We start from the raw sequence: 16,176 nt of genomic DNA, 5'->3' as shown, positions 1-16,176 counted from the left end.
GGTCCCAGTGTCCGAGAGACCACCAGGGCAGGCTGCAGCCACCCTAGTCTGCACCCAAGCACACTGATTTCTCCCCCCCCCCCCCCGCCCCCTGATCGCTCACAGCACCCCTCAGACCCCCCCCTGCCCACCTCCCAGACCCATGTTTACACCCAATCACCCCCCTAATCACCCATCAATCCCTCCCTGTCACTATCTGTCAACGCTATTGTATTTTTTAACCCTAAACTGCCCCCTGCTCCCTCCTGATCACCCCCCCCCACCCCTCAGATTCTCCCCAGACCCCCCCCCCCTGTGTACTGTATATTTCTATCCCCCCCTGTAATAACCCACTGATCACCCATCAATCACCCCCTGTCACTGCCACCTATCAATCTGCCCCTTGCGGGCAATCTGATCAACCACCCACACCAATAGATCGCCCGCAGATCCGACGTCAGATCACCTCCCAAGTGCAGTATTTACATCTGTTCTCTACCCTAAACACCCACTAATTACCCATCAATCACCCACCAATCACCCCCTATCACCACCTGTCACTGTTACCCATCAGATTAGACCCTAATCTTCCCCTAGGGCACCCAATCACCCGCCCACACCCTCAGACCCCAGCCCTGATCACCTCGCCAGTGCATTGCTTGCATCTATTTCCCCCCTCTAATCACACCTTGAGACACCCATCAATCACCTCCTGTCACCCCCTAGCACACCTACCCATCAGATCAGGCCCTAATTTGCCCCGTGTGGGCTCCTGATCACTCGGCCAAACCCTCAGATCCCCCTCAGACCCCCTTCCGATCACCTCCCCAGTGCATTGATTGCACCTATTTTCCCCTCTAACCACCCCCTGAGACACCCATCAATCACCTCCTGTCACACCCCTAGCACTCCTATCCATCAGATCAGGCCCAATACAACCTGTCATCTAAAAGGCCACCCTGCTTATGACCGGTTCCACAAAATTTGCCCCCTCATAGACTACCTGTCATCAAAATTTGCAGATGCTTATACCCCTGAACAGTCATTTTGAGAAATTTGGTTTCCAGACTACTTACGGTTTAGGGCCCGTAAAATGCCAGGGCAGTATAGGAACCCCACAAGTGACCCCATTTTAGTAAAAAGACACCCCAAGGTATTCTGTTAGGTGTATGACGAGTTCATAGAATTTATTTTTTGTCACAAGTTAGCGGAAATTGATTTTAATTGCTTTTTTTCACAAAGTGTCATTTTCTGCTAATTTGTGACAAAAAAATAAAATCTTCTATGAACTCACCATACTCCTAACGGAATACCTTTGGGTGTCTTCTTTATAAAATGGGGTCACTTGTGGGGTTCCTATACTGTCCTGGCATTTTAGGGGCCCTAAACCGTGATGAGTAGTCTAGAATTCAAATGCCTCAAAATGACCTGTGAATAGGACGTTAAGCCCCTTAGCGCACCTAGGTTGCAAAAAAGTGTCATGTGGTATCGCCGTACTCAGAAGAAGTCGTATAATGTGTTTTGGGGTGTATTTTTATACATACCCATGCTGGGTGGGAGAAATCTCTCTGTAAATGGACAATTGTGTGTAAAAAAAAAAAAAAGAATCAAATTGTCATTTACAGAGATATTTCTCCCACCCAGCATGGGTATGTGTAAAAATACACCCCAAAACACATTATACTACTTCTCCTGAGTACGGCGATAGCACATATGTGGCACTTTTTTGCATCCTAACTGCGCTAAGGGGCCCAAAGTCCAATGAGTACCTTTAGGATTTCACGGGTCATTTTGCGACATTTTGTTTCAAAACTACTCCTCACGGTTTAAGGCCCCTAAAATACCAGGGCAGTATAGGAACCCCACAAATGACCCCATTTTAGAAAGAAGACACCCAAAGGTATTCCGTTAGGAGTATGGTGAGTTCATAGAAGATTTTATTTTTTGTCACAAGTTAGCAGAAAATGACGCTTTGTGAAAAAAAAAGCAATTAAAATCAATTTCCGCTAACTTGTGACAAAAAAAAAATCTCCTGTGAACTTACCATACTCCTAATGGAATACTTTGGGGTGTCTTCTTTCTAAAATGGGGTCATTTGTGGGGTTCCTATACTGCCCTGGCATTTTAGGGGCCATAAACCGTGAGTAGTCTTGAAACCAAATGTCGCAAAATGACCCTTGAAATCCTAAAGGTACTCATTGGACTTTGGGCCCCTTAGCGCAGTTGGGGTGCAAAAAAGTGCCACACGTGGTATCGCCGTACTCAGGAGTAGTATAATGTGTTTTGGGGTGTATTTTTACACATACCCATGCTGAGTGGGAGAAATATCTCTGTAAATGGACAATTGTGTGTGTGTGTAAAAAAAATAAAAAAGTCATTTACGGAGATACTTCTCCCACCCAGCATGGGTATGTGTAAAAATACACCCCAAAACACATTATACTACTCCTGAGTATGGCAATACCACATGTGTGGCACTTTTTTGCAGCCTAACTGCGCTAAGGGGCCCAAAGTCCAATGAGCATCTTTAGGCTTTACAGGGGTGCTTAAAATTAGGCACCCCCAAAATGCCAGGACAGTGAACACACCCCACAAATGACTCAATTTTGGAAAGTAGACACTTCAAGGTATTCAGAGGGGAGCATAGCGAGTCCGTGGCAGATTTCATTTTTTTTTTTGGTCACGATTTAGCAGAAATGGAAACTTTTTTTGTCTCAAAGTGTCATTTTCCGCTAACTTGTGACAAAAAATAAAATCTTCTATGAACTCACCATGCCTCTCACTGAATACTTTGGGATGTCTTCTTTCCAAAATTGGGTCATTTGGGGGGTATCTATACTATCCTGGAATTTTAGCCCCTCATGAAACATGACAGGTGCTCAGAAAAGTCAGAGATGCTTCCAAATGGGAAAATTCACTTTTTGCACCATAGTTTGTAAACGCTATAACTTTTACCCAATCCAATAAATATACACTGAATGGTTGTTTTTTTTTTTATCAAAAACATGTTTGTCCACATTTTTCGTGCTGCATGTATACAGAAATTTTACTTTATTTGAAAAATGTCAGCACAGAAAGTAAAAAAAAAATAAATCATTTTTTTGACAAAATTCATGTCTTTTTTGATGAATATAATAAAAAGTAAAACTCGCAGCAGCAATCAAATAGCACCAAAAGAAAGCTGTATTAGTGACAAGAAAAGGAGGTAAAATTCATTCAGGTGGTAGGTTGTATGACCGAGCAATAAACCGTGAAAGCTGCAGTGGTCTGAATGGGAAAAAAAGGCTCTGGTCTTTAAAGTGAACCTCCGGACTAAAAATCGACTCGGCAGCACTGAAAAGGCCTGGTGTTTCTTTAACAGTTTCACAGCATCAGAACTTTGTTTCTCTTATACAAGCCTCATTTTTAGCTTTTTTCCCCTGATGCTGTGCAAAGCATGATGGGATTTCTGATGATGATCTCGTTCTGCTGTTTTGGTGCAATTTTTTTTTTTTTTTTACATTTTGAATTTGATATTTGAGGCCTAATGTGTGCAGCTGGGAGGGGTAATCAGGACACAGGACAGTTGGAACTGTGTCTCCTGTTCCTTGTCACCTCCTTTCAACCAAAAAGATAGCTGCCCCCATGACAAAGATGGCAGCCCCCATGAATCAAACATTTGCCTGTTCTTTTAAAACAGGGTGGGTAAGAGATTAGATTACTTATCTATTCTAATTAGCATAACTAATGTAACTTGATGACACTGTTTGTTTAGGCTGAAGTTCCCCTTTAAGGGGCGAAAAGACTGTGGTCCTCAAGTGGTTAAATGCGGAAGTCTTTGAAGTGACATTTCTTGACATTTCCTGAGGTAATTACCGCACAAGTCTAATTTACCTCACTAGTCCGGAAATCTGATTTTCTGTGTGGAGGTAGGTTTAGTGAATTGTAATTTGAGGAGGTGATTGGTAAAATCAGCTATTTTCAGCATTACCAAATGCAGTAATTCTTTGTGAATAGAGCCCAATAACTCTAAGTATTGGAAGTTTCATACCTCTTTAACCACCTTAGCGGTATGGACGAGCTCAGCTCGTCCATTACCGCCAGAGGGTGCCGCTCTTTATTTGATTTTGATCAAATAAAGAGCAGCACACGCAGCCGGCACTTTGCCAGCCGCGTGTGCTGCCCGATCGCCGCCGCTCTGCGGCGATCCGCCGCGAGCAGCGGCGAAAGAGGGTCCCCCCAGCCGCCTGAGCCCTGCGCAGCCGGAACAAATAGTTCCGGCCAGCGCTAAGGGCTGGATCGGAGGCGGCGGACGTCGGCTGACGTCCATGACGTCACTCCGCTCGTCGCCATGGCGACGTAGTAAACAAAACACGGAAGGCCGCTCATTGCGGCCTTCCGTGTTACTTTTGGCCGCCGGAGGCGATCAGAAGAACGCCTCCGGAGCGCCATCTAGTGGGCTTTCATGCAGCCAACTTTCAGTTGGCTGCATGAAATAGTTTTTTTTTAATTTAAAAAAAACCCTCATGCAGCTGCCCTGGCGATCTTAATAGAACGCCAGGGTGGTTAATACTACCTGCTGGAATTGATGGCTTCATAGGAAAAAAGTAACATTGAGTTTTACTCTGGTACAAATTTTTATCTTGTATTTGTGTATTCTTCTATTTGATTTTTGCAATTGTGGTCCTTTAACATTGTGGCTGAATTTAGTTCTCAAACACATCTGTATGGAGCAGTTATCATAGTAATTATGTACATTGCAGGGGGAGCACTTTTTTTTTTTTTTTTTTAGTGAAAGGTAGAAACGCCTAGGCAGCAATTACTTTTCCTGTATCTTTAGGTTTTAGCTCTGCCACTGCCTTTCACTGTTGGATGCCTGTATGAACTATCAGGAGTTCAGCTGCTCAGGTCACTTTCACTTTCTGTTTGCATCATTTACTTATTGTAGGCAGCTGAATCTCTGGAATTGGCTTTTCCATGTCACTTATGACTAGAGGTGACCTCCAGATTATGAGGCCTATTTTGTAACCTTCATTCTGAACAAGTGCCTCAGCACACTTTCTCTTTTCTGAGCTTATTCCAGCAATGTGGAAAATGCAAGGACAGTACTATCTGATGGGCATACTTATGCACTATGCATCAGTGGGTTTCAACAATTGACCGCAGCATGCATTTTTTGTGTTCCAAATGCAGTGCTGTCTCATGCAGTGTAATTGAATGGGACCAGTATTGCAATGCACTGGCTATGGCATTGTTATGCACAATGCCTGTTCCCAATACACTTATCTTGATGGAGGGGTGGGGTATTGTGATCTAAATGATGACATTACATTGGGTAAGAAACCGATAGGATAACTGTATGAGCAGTTATGCTGGGGATACAAGAAAAACAAAAATTTGCTTTCCTAAAACAGAAAGAATTTGCGATAATTCAGGTTGGAGTGAGCTCGAGATGTCTCCCAGAGCACCACTGCTGAATATATGCAAATTAACCATTGTACCCTTAGAAGCTAAACACACCTCCAGATCCGCTGGAATGCAATGATGTGTCAGCTTGTTAAATTGTACAGAGCCATAATAATCCAACATGCATACATTTCTGTACCGTGTATCGACCAGCTGATCCGGCCAGCTGATAATAATCAGCTGGCCTGATCGAGAGGGGATCGATCCGCATGCGCGGGGACGCGGTGGGAGTCGATCCGGCGGCTAATCGGCCGCCGGATCGACTTGTGTATTCTAGGCATGATGCCTAGAATACACGAGTCGATCCGGCGGCCAATCAGGAGACAAGGTTTTTTTGTTTGTTTTTTTGGTTTTTTTTTTTTGTTATGCCATACTGTAGTTTTGCTTTAACAGAAGAGAATTTAGTATAAGTGACACATTTTGGAAATACAGTAAGTGTGTAAATATATATTTCCCAGAACGTCATTGGACAGCACCCCTGGATGAGACTTGTCTCCCTCCCAATCGTGGACAGGAACTGCAAAAGAAAGATTTGCATAACAAATAGGCAGCCATATATAAGCTACTAGCTTACCCTCAGTACTTCAGTTCAGTTTCCTGTCCCGGACGGAATGCAGAGGAGAGGTCTCCAGAGTGCTATCCTTGACAGGTGTTCAGGGGCAACGTCTTTCAGGGCTCCAGTTAGGCTGATTCAGGTGACAGTGGGAGCCCTGCAGCGTGGAGGAGGCTTCTCCGTGCAAGGCAGCGGAGATATAGCGCAGGCGCGCTTGGGAGACAAGGTACTTCCGGGTCTTCCCGGAAGTCGTCACGCGCAGCGTCCAGTGTGACTCAGATCAGGCGGCAGGCGGCCGCGGCGGTCATTGCGGATCAGCATCAGCTGATCCGCTAAGGTAACGGTTTACATGCGGCAGGTGCCGCAGAAGGGGGATAATTATGCTAATACGCTTAAGCAATTAAGCGGCAGGTGCCGCGGCTGGCTAACCTTTGAAAGGCTTATGCAAATGAGAAACATGCTAATGAACTGAGTATTCAGGTGGCTGTTTGCATTTCTTTGTGTGATGATTATTTAAATCTGTTTCCTGACTCACTCTGGTTGTCTAAAGTGAGCATGGAGGACGCTTCTGGGTCAGCTCCTGCGCAGTCTGCCAGGCCAGCCCAAGATACCTCTCTGGCAAGTACTTATGTACAAATTGTACAGTGTGTATATATGTGTATTTTTATATATACTAGAGAGGGTACTAATGGTTGGTTTGTTATTATGTTTTTTAGCCAGAAAAACATGAAAAGCCTGGAAAACAGGACAAATCTGACAAATCTTCCACACAGTCTAGTGGATCTAGTAAATCTGTGAAGAAATGTGCCATTTGCTCCTCTCGCTTGTCATCCTCTACCTCAAAAAAGCTGTGCCAGGATTGTACAAACAAACTGGTTAAGGATGAATCACCAGTAATCTTTAAGGATCTGATGGGATGGATGCGGTCAGAAATGTCTTCAGCCATCAAGGAAATTAAAGATTCTGCCATTTCTTCTCAGACTGTAGCTCCCAGCCCTGCTGAAATGCCTGGTCCTAGCAATGAGGTTCCTGTTAACCTTAATGTCAGTGGTTTATCTCCAATTCCTTTATCTCGTACTCCTGTGCAGGCTAGGAGAAGCAGAGATAGTGAGGTAGAAGGTTCTCAATTTTCTGAGGGAGAAATTTCTGCATTAGATGAAATATCTGAGGGGGAGGAGATGGATAAGACTGAAAAACCACAAAAGTTTGCTTTTTCTACAGAATTAATGAAGGATCTTTTGACATCCATGCATGAAACAATGGGTATTAAATCAGAGCAAAAACCCTTGTCACCCCTTGACCAAATGTATGAGGGATTGGCGGACCCCCAATCCAGGTTCATCCCGGTCCATTCTACTCTTAAAACTTTGATCAAGAAAGAGTGGCAAAATCCTGAGAAAAGGGCCTTTTGGCCAAAATCTTTATCTAAGCGTTATCCTTTTTCTCCTGATGACCAGGCTTATTGGGGCCCTCCGCCAAAACTAGATCCGTCCTTTTCCAGGGTTTCAAGAAAATCAGACCTTATGTTTGAGGATTTCGGAAACCTTAAAGACCCAATAGACAAGAAAATGGATAATGTTTTGCGTAGGGCTTGGGAGTCTGCTTCATTAACTTTTAAACCGGCAGTAGCATCGACAGCAGTGAGTCGATCTCTGAAGTCTTGGTTGGCAGAATTACAGTATAAAATAGCAAATGGGGTGTCTAGGGAAGAAATCCTTAATGACTTTCCTAAAATCACTAATGCCTCAGATTTTATGGTTGATGCAGCAGACGATACGGTTAAATTAACAGCCCGTACCACCGCACTAGTGAACTCAGCTAGAAGGGGAGTATGGGTTAAGACATGGAATGGGGATAACTCATCCAGATCTAAGCTTTGTGGTATCCCCTGTGAAGGAGATCTTCTGTTTGGGTCTAAGCTGGACGATACACTAGATCGTACAGCAGATAATAAGAAAAATTTCCCAAAGAAGCGCCCCTTTCAGAATAAACGGCCATTTCGGGCCCCCGCTAAAAATGAAACGGATAGTAAATCCTCCAGGGGTAGAAGATGGGCTCCTTACAGGCAACAAGGACCCCGCAATACCGCTACTAAAAAGACAAACAAACAATGACGCCATCATTCCGGTGGGGGGGAGAATCACCAACTTTTACGAAATATGGCAACAACTATTCACCAATCAATGGTTACTAAACAGAATATTAGAAGGTTACAGAATAGAGTTCGAACATCTCCCCCCTCAAAACTTTGTCTTAACACCTTGTCCAAAAGACCCAGCCTTATTAGTAGCCCTCCAGTCAGAAGTAAAGTCTCTTCTTCAGAAAGGAGTAATTCGACAGGTTCCAGCATGTCAAAGAGAACAGGGATTCTACTCCCCAATCTTCCTGGTAAAAAAGCCTCAGGGAGCCTATCGATTGATTCTAAACCTAAAGAAATTGAATCTAAAAGTCAAATACAGGAAATTCAGGATGGACAATATTCGATCTGTGGTTCATCTTTTACAGAAGGACGATTTTTTGGCATCCCTAGACCTGAAGGATGCGTATCTACATCTACCAATCCATTTATCCTGCCAACAATACCTGAGGTTTGCCGTGTGGATGGAAGGAGAGGTAAGACATTTTCAATTTAATGCCTTGCCTTTCGGACTATCGTCTGCCCCATGGCTATTTACTAAGGTTATGTCTGAAGTATTAGCTCTTCTCAGGTTAAGACACGTTAATATTGTCGGTTACCTTGATGATTTTTTATTATGGGGTTCTTCTGAAAAATCCGTTAATGATCAGCTTTTTATAACTCTGGGCGTCCTCCAGGAGTTAGGTTGGTTAATTAATTGGGAAAAGTCTCTGATTCCTTCCCAGTGTCTAGAATTTTTGGGTTTCAATATTTCTACCAGAGAAGAGAAACTGTTGTTACCTGATAGGAAGATCATTGCTATTTTTAATAGTATTTTCTCATTTCAGAAATTAAGAAGCATATCGCTAAGAAAAGCCATGGCTCTTCTAGGACTTCTAACCTCTGCCTTTCCGGCGATCCAGTGGGGACAGTTCCATGCGAGATTTCTACAAATATGGATTTTGAAATCTTGGAACAGGTCTCTGGTGACTCTAGACAAGAAGATCATCATTCCACAAAGTGTAAAGACTTCCCTTATCTGGTGGCAACGTCTGGATCATCTATCTCCAGGTCATCTATGGAATTATCCACAACAGAATACAATCACAACCGATGCCAGTTTGTGGGGTTGGGGAGCCCACTTCAATTCTCTGCCGGCTCAAGGATCATGGAATATGACAATAAGGTCACAGTCATCGAACAACAGAGAGTTGCAAGCAGTATGGCAAGCCTTACTACATTTCGGCCCCCTAATAGAGAATTCTCATGTCAGAATAAGAACAGACAACAGGAGCGTTGTAGCTTTCCTGAACAGGCAAGGGGGCACGAGGAGTCAATCCTTATGGGAAAAGACGGCAAAGATCCTATTCTGGTCGGAGAGAAATCTTTTATCATTAACTGCGATACATTTAAAGGGAACCTCAAACCACTTGGCGGACTACCTCAGCAGGAGGAAGTTAGACTCGAACGAGTGGTCACTAGATCTGGAAGTTTTTCAGCAAGTGACGTTACAATGGGGTTGCCCAGAAGTAGACCTATTTGCAAGGAGAGCGAATGCGAAATGTCAACAATTTTGTGCCCTGTTTCCAGAGGACCTACCTTGGAAAGTAGACGCCTTCTCGATCAATTGGGGAGAGTTACTGATGTATGCATTTCCTCCAATACCATTGCTACCACGAGTAATAAAAAAGATTATTCAGGACAAGGCTCGGGTAATCCTGATAGCTCCACTATGGCCAAAGAGACCATGGTTCACGTCACTAAGAACACTAGCGGTTACAGATCCGATAGTCTTTCCTCCCATACCTCACTTGTTGTCCCAGGGTCCAGTGTGGCATCCGAGTTTAAACAGCCTTCACCTTTCAGCCTGGAAGCTGAATGGGGCATCCTGAAGTCCAAAGGCTTTTCAGACGAATTATCAGAAACTTTGATACAGAGTAGGAAGAAGGTGACTCGAGTAATATACCAAAAGGCCTGGAGAGTGTTTAACGAATGGTGCTCGGAAAGATCTTGTGACAATACATCACTTAAATCCGTATTAGAATTTCTTCAGTGTGGATACAAGAAGGGGCTTAGTATAAGCACTCTGAAGGTACAGGTATCTGCTCTAAGCGTATTTCTAGAAAGACGGCTGGCAGAAGAAAATCTAATTTTAAGATTCTTCCAAGCTTTAAAGAGACTGAAACCAGCAATCAGGTCCAGAATACCCTCATGGGATTTAAATACTGTCTTACAGGGGTTATGTGAAGCCCCTTTTGAACCATTATCACAGATTTCGGATACATTTCTTACTCTAAAAACCATTTTCCTGCTAGCTATTACTTCAGCTAGAAGAATAGGTGAATTACAGGCATTGTCTATTAAAGAGCCCTACTGCGTCATTTCTGAAGATAGAATTACGTTACGCACGGATGCAGCGTTTCTACCAAAGGTTGTTTCCTCATTTCACAGGAATCAAGAAATCTTCCTTCCTTCCTTTTGTGAGAATCCTAACAATGACAAGGAAAAGAGACTTCATTGCCTGGATGTGAGGAGATGTCTTATACAATATATGGAGAGAACAGGTCCATGGAGAAAAACTGACGCAATGTTCATTCTATTTGCTGGGAAACAAAGAGGCAACAAGGCGTCCAAAACGACTCTAGCACGATGGATCAGACAGGCTATTACATTGGCATATCAAGCTCAAGGGAAGCAGTTAGGGTCTTCAATTAGAGCTCATTCTACAAGAGGAATATCGACTTCCTGGGCAGAGAGGTCAGGGGCATCAATAGAACAGATATGCAGAGCTGCTACCTGGTCAAGTCACAATACCTTTGTGAGGCATTATCGCCTAAACATCTCAGCCGCAGCAGATTTATCTTTTGGAAGAAAAGTACTGCAGGCAGTGGTCCCGCCCTAGATCTCATATCTGGTACATCGTCTCATCCAGGGGTGCTGTCCAATGACGTTCTGGGAAAGACAACTTTACTTACGGTAACGTCTTTTCCAGTAGTCAGAAGGACAGCACCCCTGCAACCCGCCCTATTTTTGGGTGGAATAATAATTATGTAAGTAGGCATTTATACCGGTCCGTGTCATCTTTTGTATTAACTGAAGTACTGAGGGTAAGCTAGTAGCTTATATATGGCTGCCTATTTGTTATGCAAATCTTTCTTTTGCAGTTCCTGTCCACGATTGGGAGGGAGACAAGTCTCATCCAGGGGTGCTGTCCTTCTGACTACTGGAAAAGACGTTACCGTAAGTAAAGTTGTCTTTTCTACTGCGAAGGCTTGTGGTGCGTGTAGAACTACCACTGTAATTGAGTATGCAACAGGTGTCTGGCAATTGATAAAATGGCTGCTACTTTTCATCAGATCCTCTGTTGGTGTAATTTAACATAATGTAAGTTTAAAAAGGTGTTTATGGGCTAATGAAGTTAGACCGCATAGTACAGATAAAAAATTGATTCCATCCTGGTAGCAATGCAGGGCTGTGGAGTCTGAGTTTGTGTCGCAATCGTGGAGTCGGAGCAATTTTGGAGACCTGGAAGGTGTCAGTGGTTTCATAAGCTCAGGAGTCTGATGATTTTTGTACCAAATCCATAGCCCTGGTAATATTTGACCAAGGAGTCTGAGTCGGAGCCATTTAGGGTACCTGGAATTGGAGTCGTTGGTTAATAAACTAAGGAGGTTTGTACAGACTCCACAGCCCTGAAAATGTGCTTTTAACAGATTTTTGTGACTATATAAAAGAAATTTAGTAATGTCTTTCAGCCATAAAATATATAATTGACTTAACCATCTTTCCACTTTACAGGGTATCATTAGCCGCGTGACTGATACAGTGAAAAGTATTGTACCTGGTTGGTTACAGCGATATTTTAATACAGTGGAGGAAGCGCCTGGGGTTCCTCAGCGCACAAATGAAGAGGAAGTACGTGTGGCGTTTACGCATGATGATGAAACTGACCAATTTGTTGATGAACCTGATGGAAGAGTCACGCCAGACCCACTTAGGGTGCAGTCTGGTAAGTTTATACAACATGTGCAGTATTCTTCAAAAACGGGCAAACCAAAACTGAGGTGGAAGTGGAGCAGATACCCACATCAGTGATTTTTATCCCCCTTAGCTGCTGCCTTAAGGGGCCCATACACTGGTCGATTTCAGCGATTGATCGCAAATTGATGCAGGATCAATTGGCCGATCAATCTATTTTTTTCCTATTTCGATCGATTTGATCCGACAGGATGGCAGCGGATCGATGGCCCATAGAGTTGCATTGGATCTAATGGTGTAGTAATGCCTTTAGATCGATTTTTCAATAGATTTCCAGTAGATTGAATTCTAAAATCTATTGGAGATCTGTTCCTATTGTGTAGCACACATTATTATTATTATTATTATTATTTAGTATTTTATAGCGCCGACAAAATATATATATATATATATATATATATATATATATATATATATATATATATATATATATATATATATATATATATATATATATATATATATATATATATATATATATATATATATATATTCATTCTTGTCACTAACTGTCCCTCAAAGGAGCTCACAATCTAATCCCTACCATTGCCATATGTCTGTATTATGTAGTGTAAGTACAGTAGTCTAGGGCCAATTTTAGGGGGAGCCAATGAACTTATCTGTATGTTTTTGGAATGTGGGAGGAAACTGGAGTGCCCGGAGGAAACCCACGCAGACACGGAGAGAACATACAAACTCTTTGCAGATAGTGCCCTGGCTGGGATTCGAACCAGGGACCCAGCGCTGCAAGGCGAGAGAGCTAACCATTACGCCACCGTGCTGCCCATAAACACATCAGACAGATTCATATCAGATTCGACCTGACAGAATTCTATCTGGTGATCTAATCTGCTGCAAATATATCAGTGTATGGCCACCTTTACTCTATGATCTATTTCAGTGTTTCTCAACATTTTATTGGTATATACCCCTTTTAAAACCCTGTACTCACCAAGTACCCCCAGCATAGTAAACATTATCACAAGTACCCCTTGACAAATACGGTATATATTTAATCATAGAACATAATTGGTTCTAAACTATTTCCAAGCATTTACTATTGCTTTTAATTAGCTAAATCACTAATTTGGCAGTTGTTTAACCCCCTTGGCGGTATGAAAAATACCGCCAGGGGGCAGCGCAGCAGTTTTTTTTTAAAATTTTTTTTTTTTTAAATCATGTAGCGAGCCCAGGGCTCGCTACATGATAGCCGCTGCTCAGCGGCATCCCCCCAGCCCCGCCGATTGCCTCCGGCGATAGGCGATCAGGAAATCCCGTTCAAAGAACGGGATTTCCTGGAGGGCTTCCCCCGTCGCGGCGGGATGACGTCGGGACGTCATTGGGAGACCCGATCCACCCCTTGGAGCTGCCTGGCACTGATTGGCCAGGCAGCGCAGGGGTCTGGGGGGGGGGGGGGGCGCCGCACCGGATAGCGGCGATCGGGCGCGCGGCGGCGGCGATCGGGGTGCTGGCGCAGCTAGCAAAGTGCTAGCTGCGTCCAGCAAAAAAAAAATTATTTAAATCTGACCAGCAGGGCCTGAGCGGCACCCTCCGGCGGCTTACCCCGTGTCACACACGGGGTTACCGCTAAGGAGGTTAAGATGTATCATTTTCTACAACTCTAAATTTGTTATTCTTAAGTATATAAAGCCTGAGTACCCCCTGGAACCATCAGAAGTACCCCCTGGGGTACAGATACCACACGTTGAGAACCTAGGCTCTATTTCACCCTAATCTTTCCTACACTATTGCTGATGAGTCTCGCTCACTTTGTACTGAGAACCTTTGAAATTGCTTAGTGTTTCCTCTTTCTGAATTACTATGTGTCTGGGTATAATGTTGGACCATATCAAGTATACAGATTAGAATGGGCAAACTTTATCTGTACACCTGTTCCTTTATGAATAATTAAAGACTTGGAATAACTGCATCAGTATTATACCCAGAAAATTACAATTTTGGAGAGGGGCCAGAAATTGCAGCTTCTTCTTGTTTTCTGGTAGGCTAATACAGTAGAATACCTTTCTAGTGAAATTCAAGGGACCAGGCAATTTAGTGTACTATGTCAAAAGTTTACTGTATTAGAATTTGTCATGTTATATATTTATACAAGCGTATGGTCGGGACCTAGGGTCGGAGTTTACTATAGCCAGAGGTAGGGTTGCAACAGTATGAATATTCATTGTATGAGAACGGTCTCAAATAATGTCACGGTAAACGGTATTACACAATTATTTGTACCAGTGAACCCCCCCTCCACCCCACTATGGTAGCCAGATGTGTCCCACTCCCTCAGCATACATATGATTAAGCAAACAGCGGCGGCGGTGAACACGTACATTGCCAGGATCCATCGTACTACTTACTACTTCCTGTTTTTGCCTCCCATCTCCCCGTAGCAGCGCCACCTGGGTTGTGGGGTTATTTTAGTGTAGATTAGAGGATCTTGCTATCGGGGCTATTGCAGTCTACAGCAATTTTAGTAAAGTATAAGCTAAATTCAAAACTTCGCCTTAGTTGCTGTGGGGGAGATGCCTCCTGGGGTTACGATTGAAGCGCATTGTGCTTAGGACCTCATGACTTGTGGTTGTACCATTGAAAAAGACAAATGCATTTTAAAATCATTTTATAGTAGTTATTTTGCTTTCTTACATGCTATGTCGGTGAAAATTGCTGCAGTTCAATTTAGCACAATTGTTGAATTTTTTTTTTTTTATAGATGCATCAACAAGTCATTTAACTTTGAATGTTCCTGAAGTTCTTACCAGGCCCTCACTGCATCGGGCTAATCTAAACTTCAACATTTTGGATTCTCCTGCCCTAAATTGCCAGCCTTCTACATCTACCTTTCCAATTGGTTCTTCTGGCATTTCTCTTGTAAAAGAAATTAAAGACTCTACCTCTTTACATGATGATGACAATATTTCCACTACCAGTGGATTTTCATCTCGGGCATCTGATAAAGGTTTGTCACTTATTGTATATGAGGCATGATTCAATTGTATAAATATTTCAATGCAGTGATATTTTACAGGAACTAGTTATGCTATTATTTTTTCATTGGTAAATTTATAGCCAAAACTAAAGACAGTAAATTGTAGACGTTTGAGAAGTTTTTTTAACCTCCTTGGCTTAGATTATTTCTGGATTTAGGGTCTAAAAGCCACGCAATTATTTTTTTTCACATGCTTTTAGACCCTAAACCAAGGAAAAAAAACCATACTACAGAGAGATCGCAACATTTCCTGCATATAACTCAGGCACAGGATTACTGCTCTGAGCTGGGGATTTCCATCCCAAGCCTGATTTGGTTAACCACTTAAGGACCACAGTCTTTTCGCCCCTTAAAGGGATACTGTAGGGGGGCCGGGGGGAAATGAGTTGAACTTACCCGGGGCTTCTAACGGTCCCCCGCAGACATCCTGTGCCCGCGCAGCCACTCACCGATGCTCCGGCCCCCGCCTCCGGTTCACTTCTGGAATTTCAGACTTTAAAGTCTGAAAACCACTGCACCTGCCTTGCCATGTCCTCAATCCCACTGATGTCACCAGGAGCGTACTGCACAGACACAGACCATACTGGGCCTGCGCAGTATGCTCCTGGTGAAAACAGGAGCGAGGACACGGCAACGCAGGCGCAGTGGTTTTCAGACTTTAAAGGATGAAATTCCAGAAGTGATCCGGAGGCGGGGCCGGAGCATCTGTGAGTGGCTGCGTGGGCACAGGATGCCTGCAGGGGAGCATTAGAAGCCCCGGGTAAGTTCAGTGTTCTCCCCAGAATTTGTTTCCAGCCGGGTGGCATGAAAAAGTAGCCGGGTGGCATGAAAAAGTAGCCGGGTGGGGCGAGATGAAAATGCAGGGCAACTCTGCTTACAGCATAGGAGGAGGTGAGGAGCTGAGCCGATGACAGCCGGGTGGTCACCAAATCTAGCCGGGTGGAGCACCCGGCTAAAAGAGCCTGGGGAGAACACTGAAGTTCAACTAATTTTCCCCTGACCCCGCCTACAGTGTCCCTTTAAAGAAAACCTGAACTGAAAATTAAAAGT

The 16,176-nt window shown here is 43.6% G+C and overlaps 1 protein-coding gene across 3 annotated transcripts in view; it reads left to right on the top strand.

Annotated features, from left to right (window-relative positions):
- The window catches only part of NUP153 (nucleoporin 153), a 179,938-nt gene that overhangs the window by 23,726 nt on the left and 140,036 nt on the right, over window positions 1–16,176 (top strand). For all 3 annotated transcript variants that reach the window (XM_068236949.1, XM_068236948.1, XM_068236950.1), the window contains exons 2-3: window positions 11,892–12,102; window positions 14,851–15,096. In XM_068236949.1, coding sequence (XP_068093050.1) covers window positions 11,892–12,102; window positions 14,851–15,096 — 457 coding nt within the window. The remainder of the gene's footprint in view (window positions 1–11,891; window positions 12,103–14,850; window positions 15,097–16,176) is intronic.

The sequence above is a fragment of the Hyperolius riggenbachi genome, chromosome 5, assembly GCF_040937935.1.
Source record: "Hyperolius riggenbachi isolate aHypRig1 chromosome 5, aHypRig1.pri, whole genome shotgun sequence".
NCBI classification, from domain to species: domain Eukaryota; kingdom Metazoa; phylum Chordata; class Amphibia; order Anura; family Hyperoliidae; genus Hyperolius; species Hyperolius riggenbachi.
This window is presented reverse-complemented; position numbering and strand designations above follow the sequence as displayed.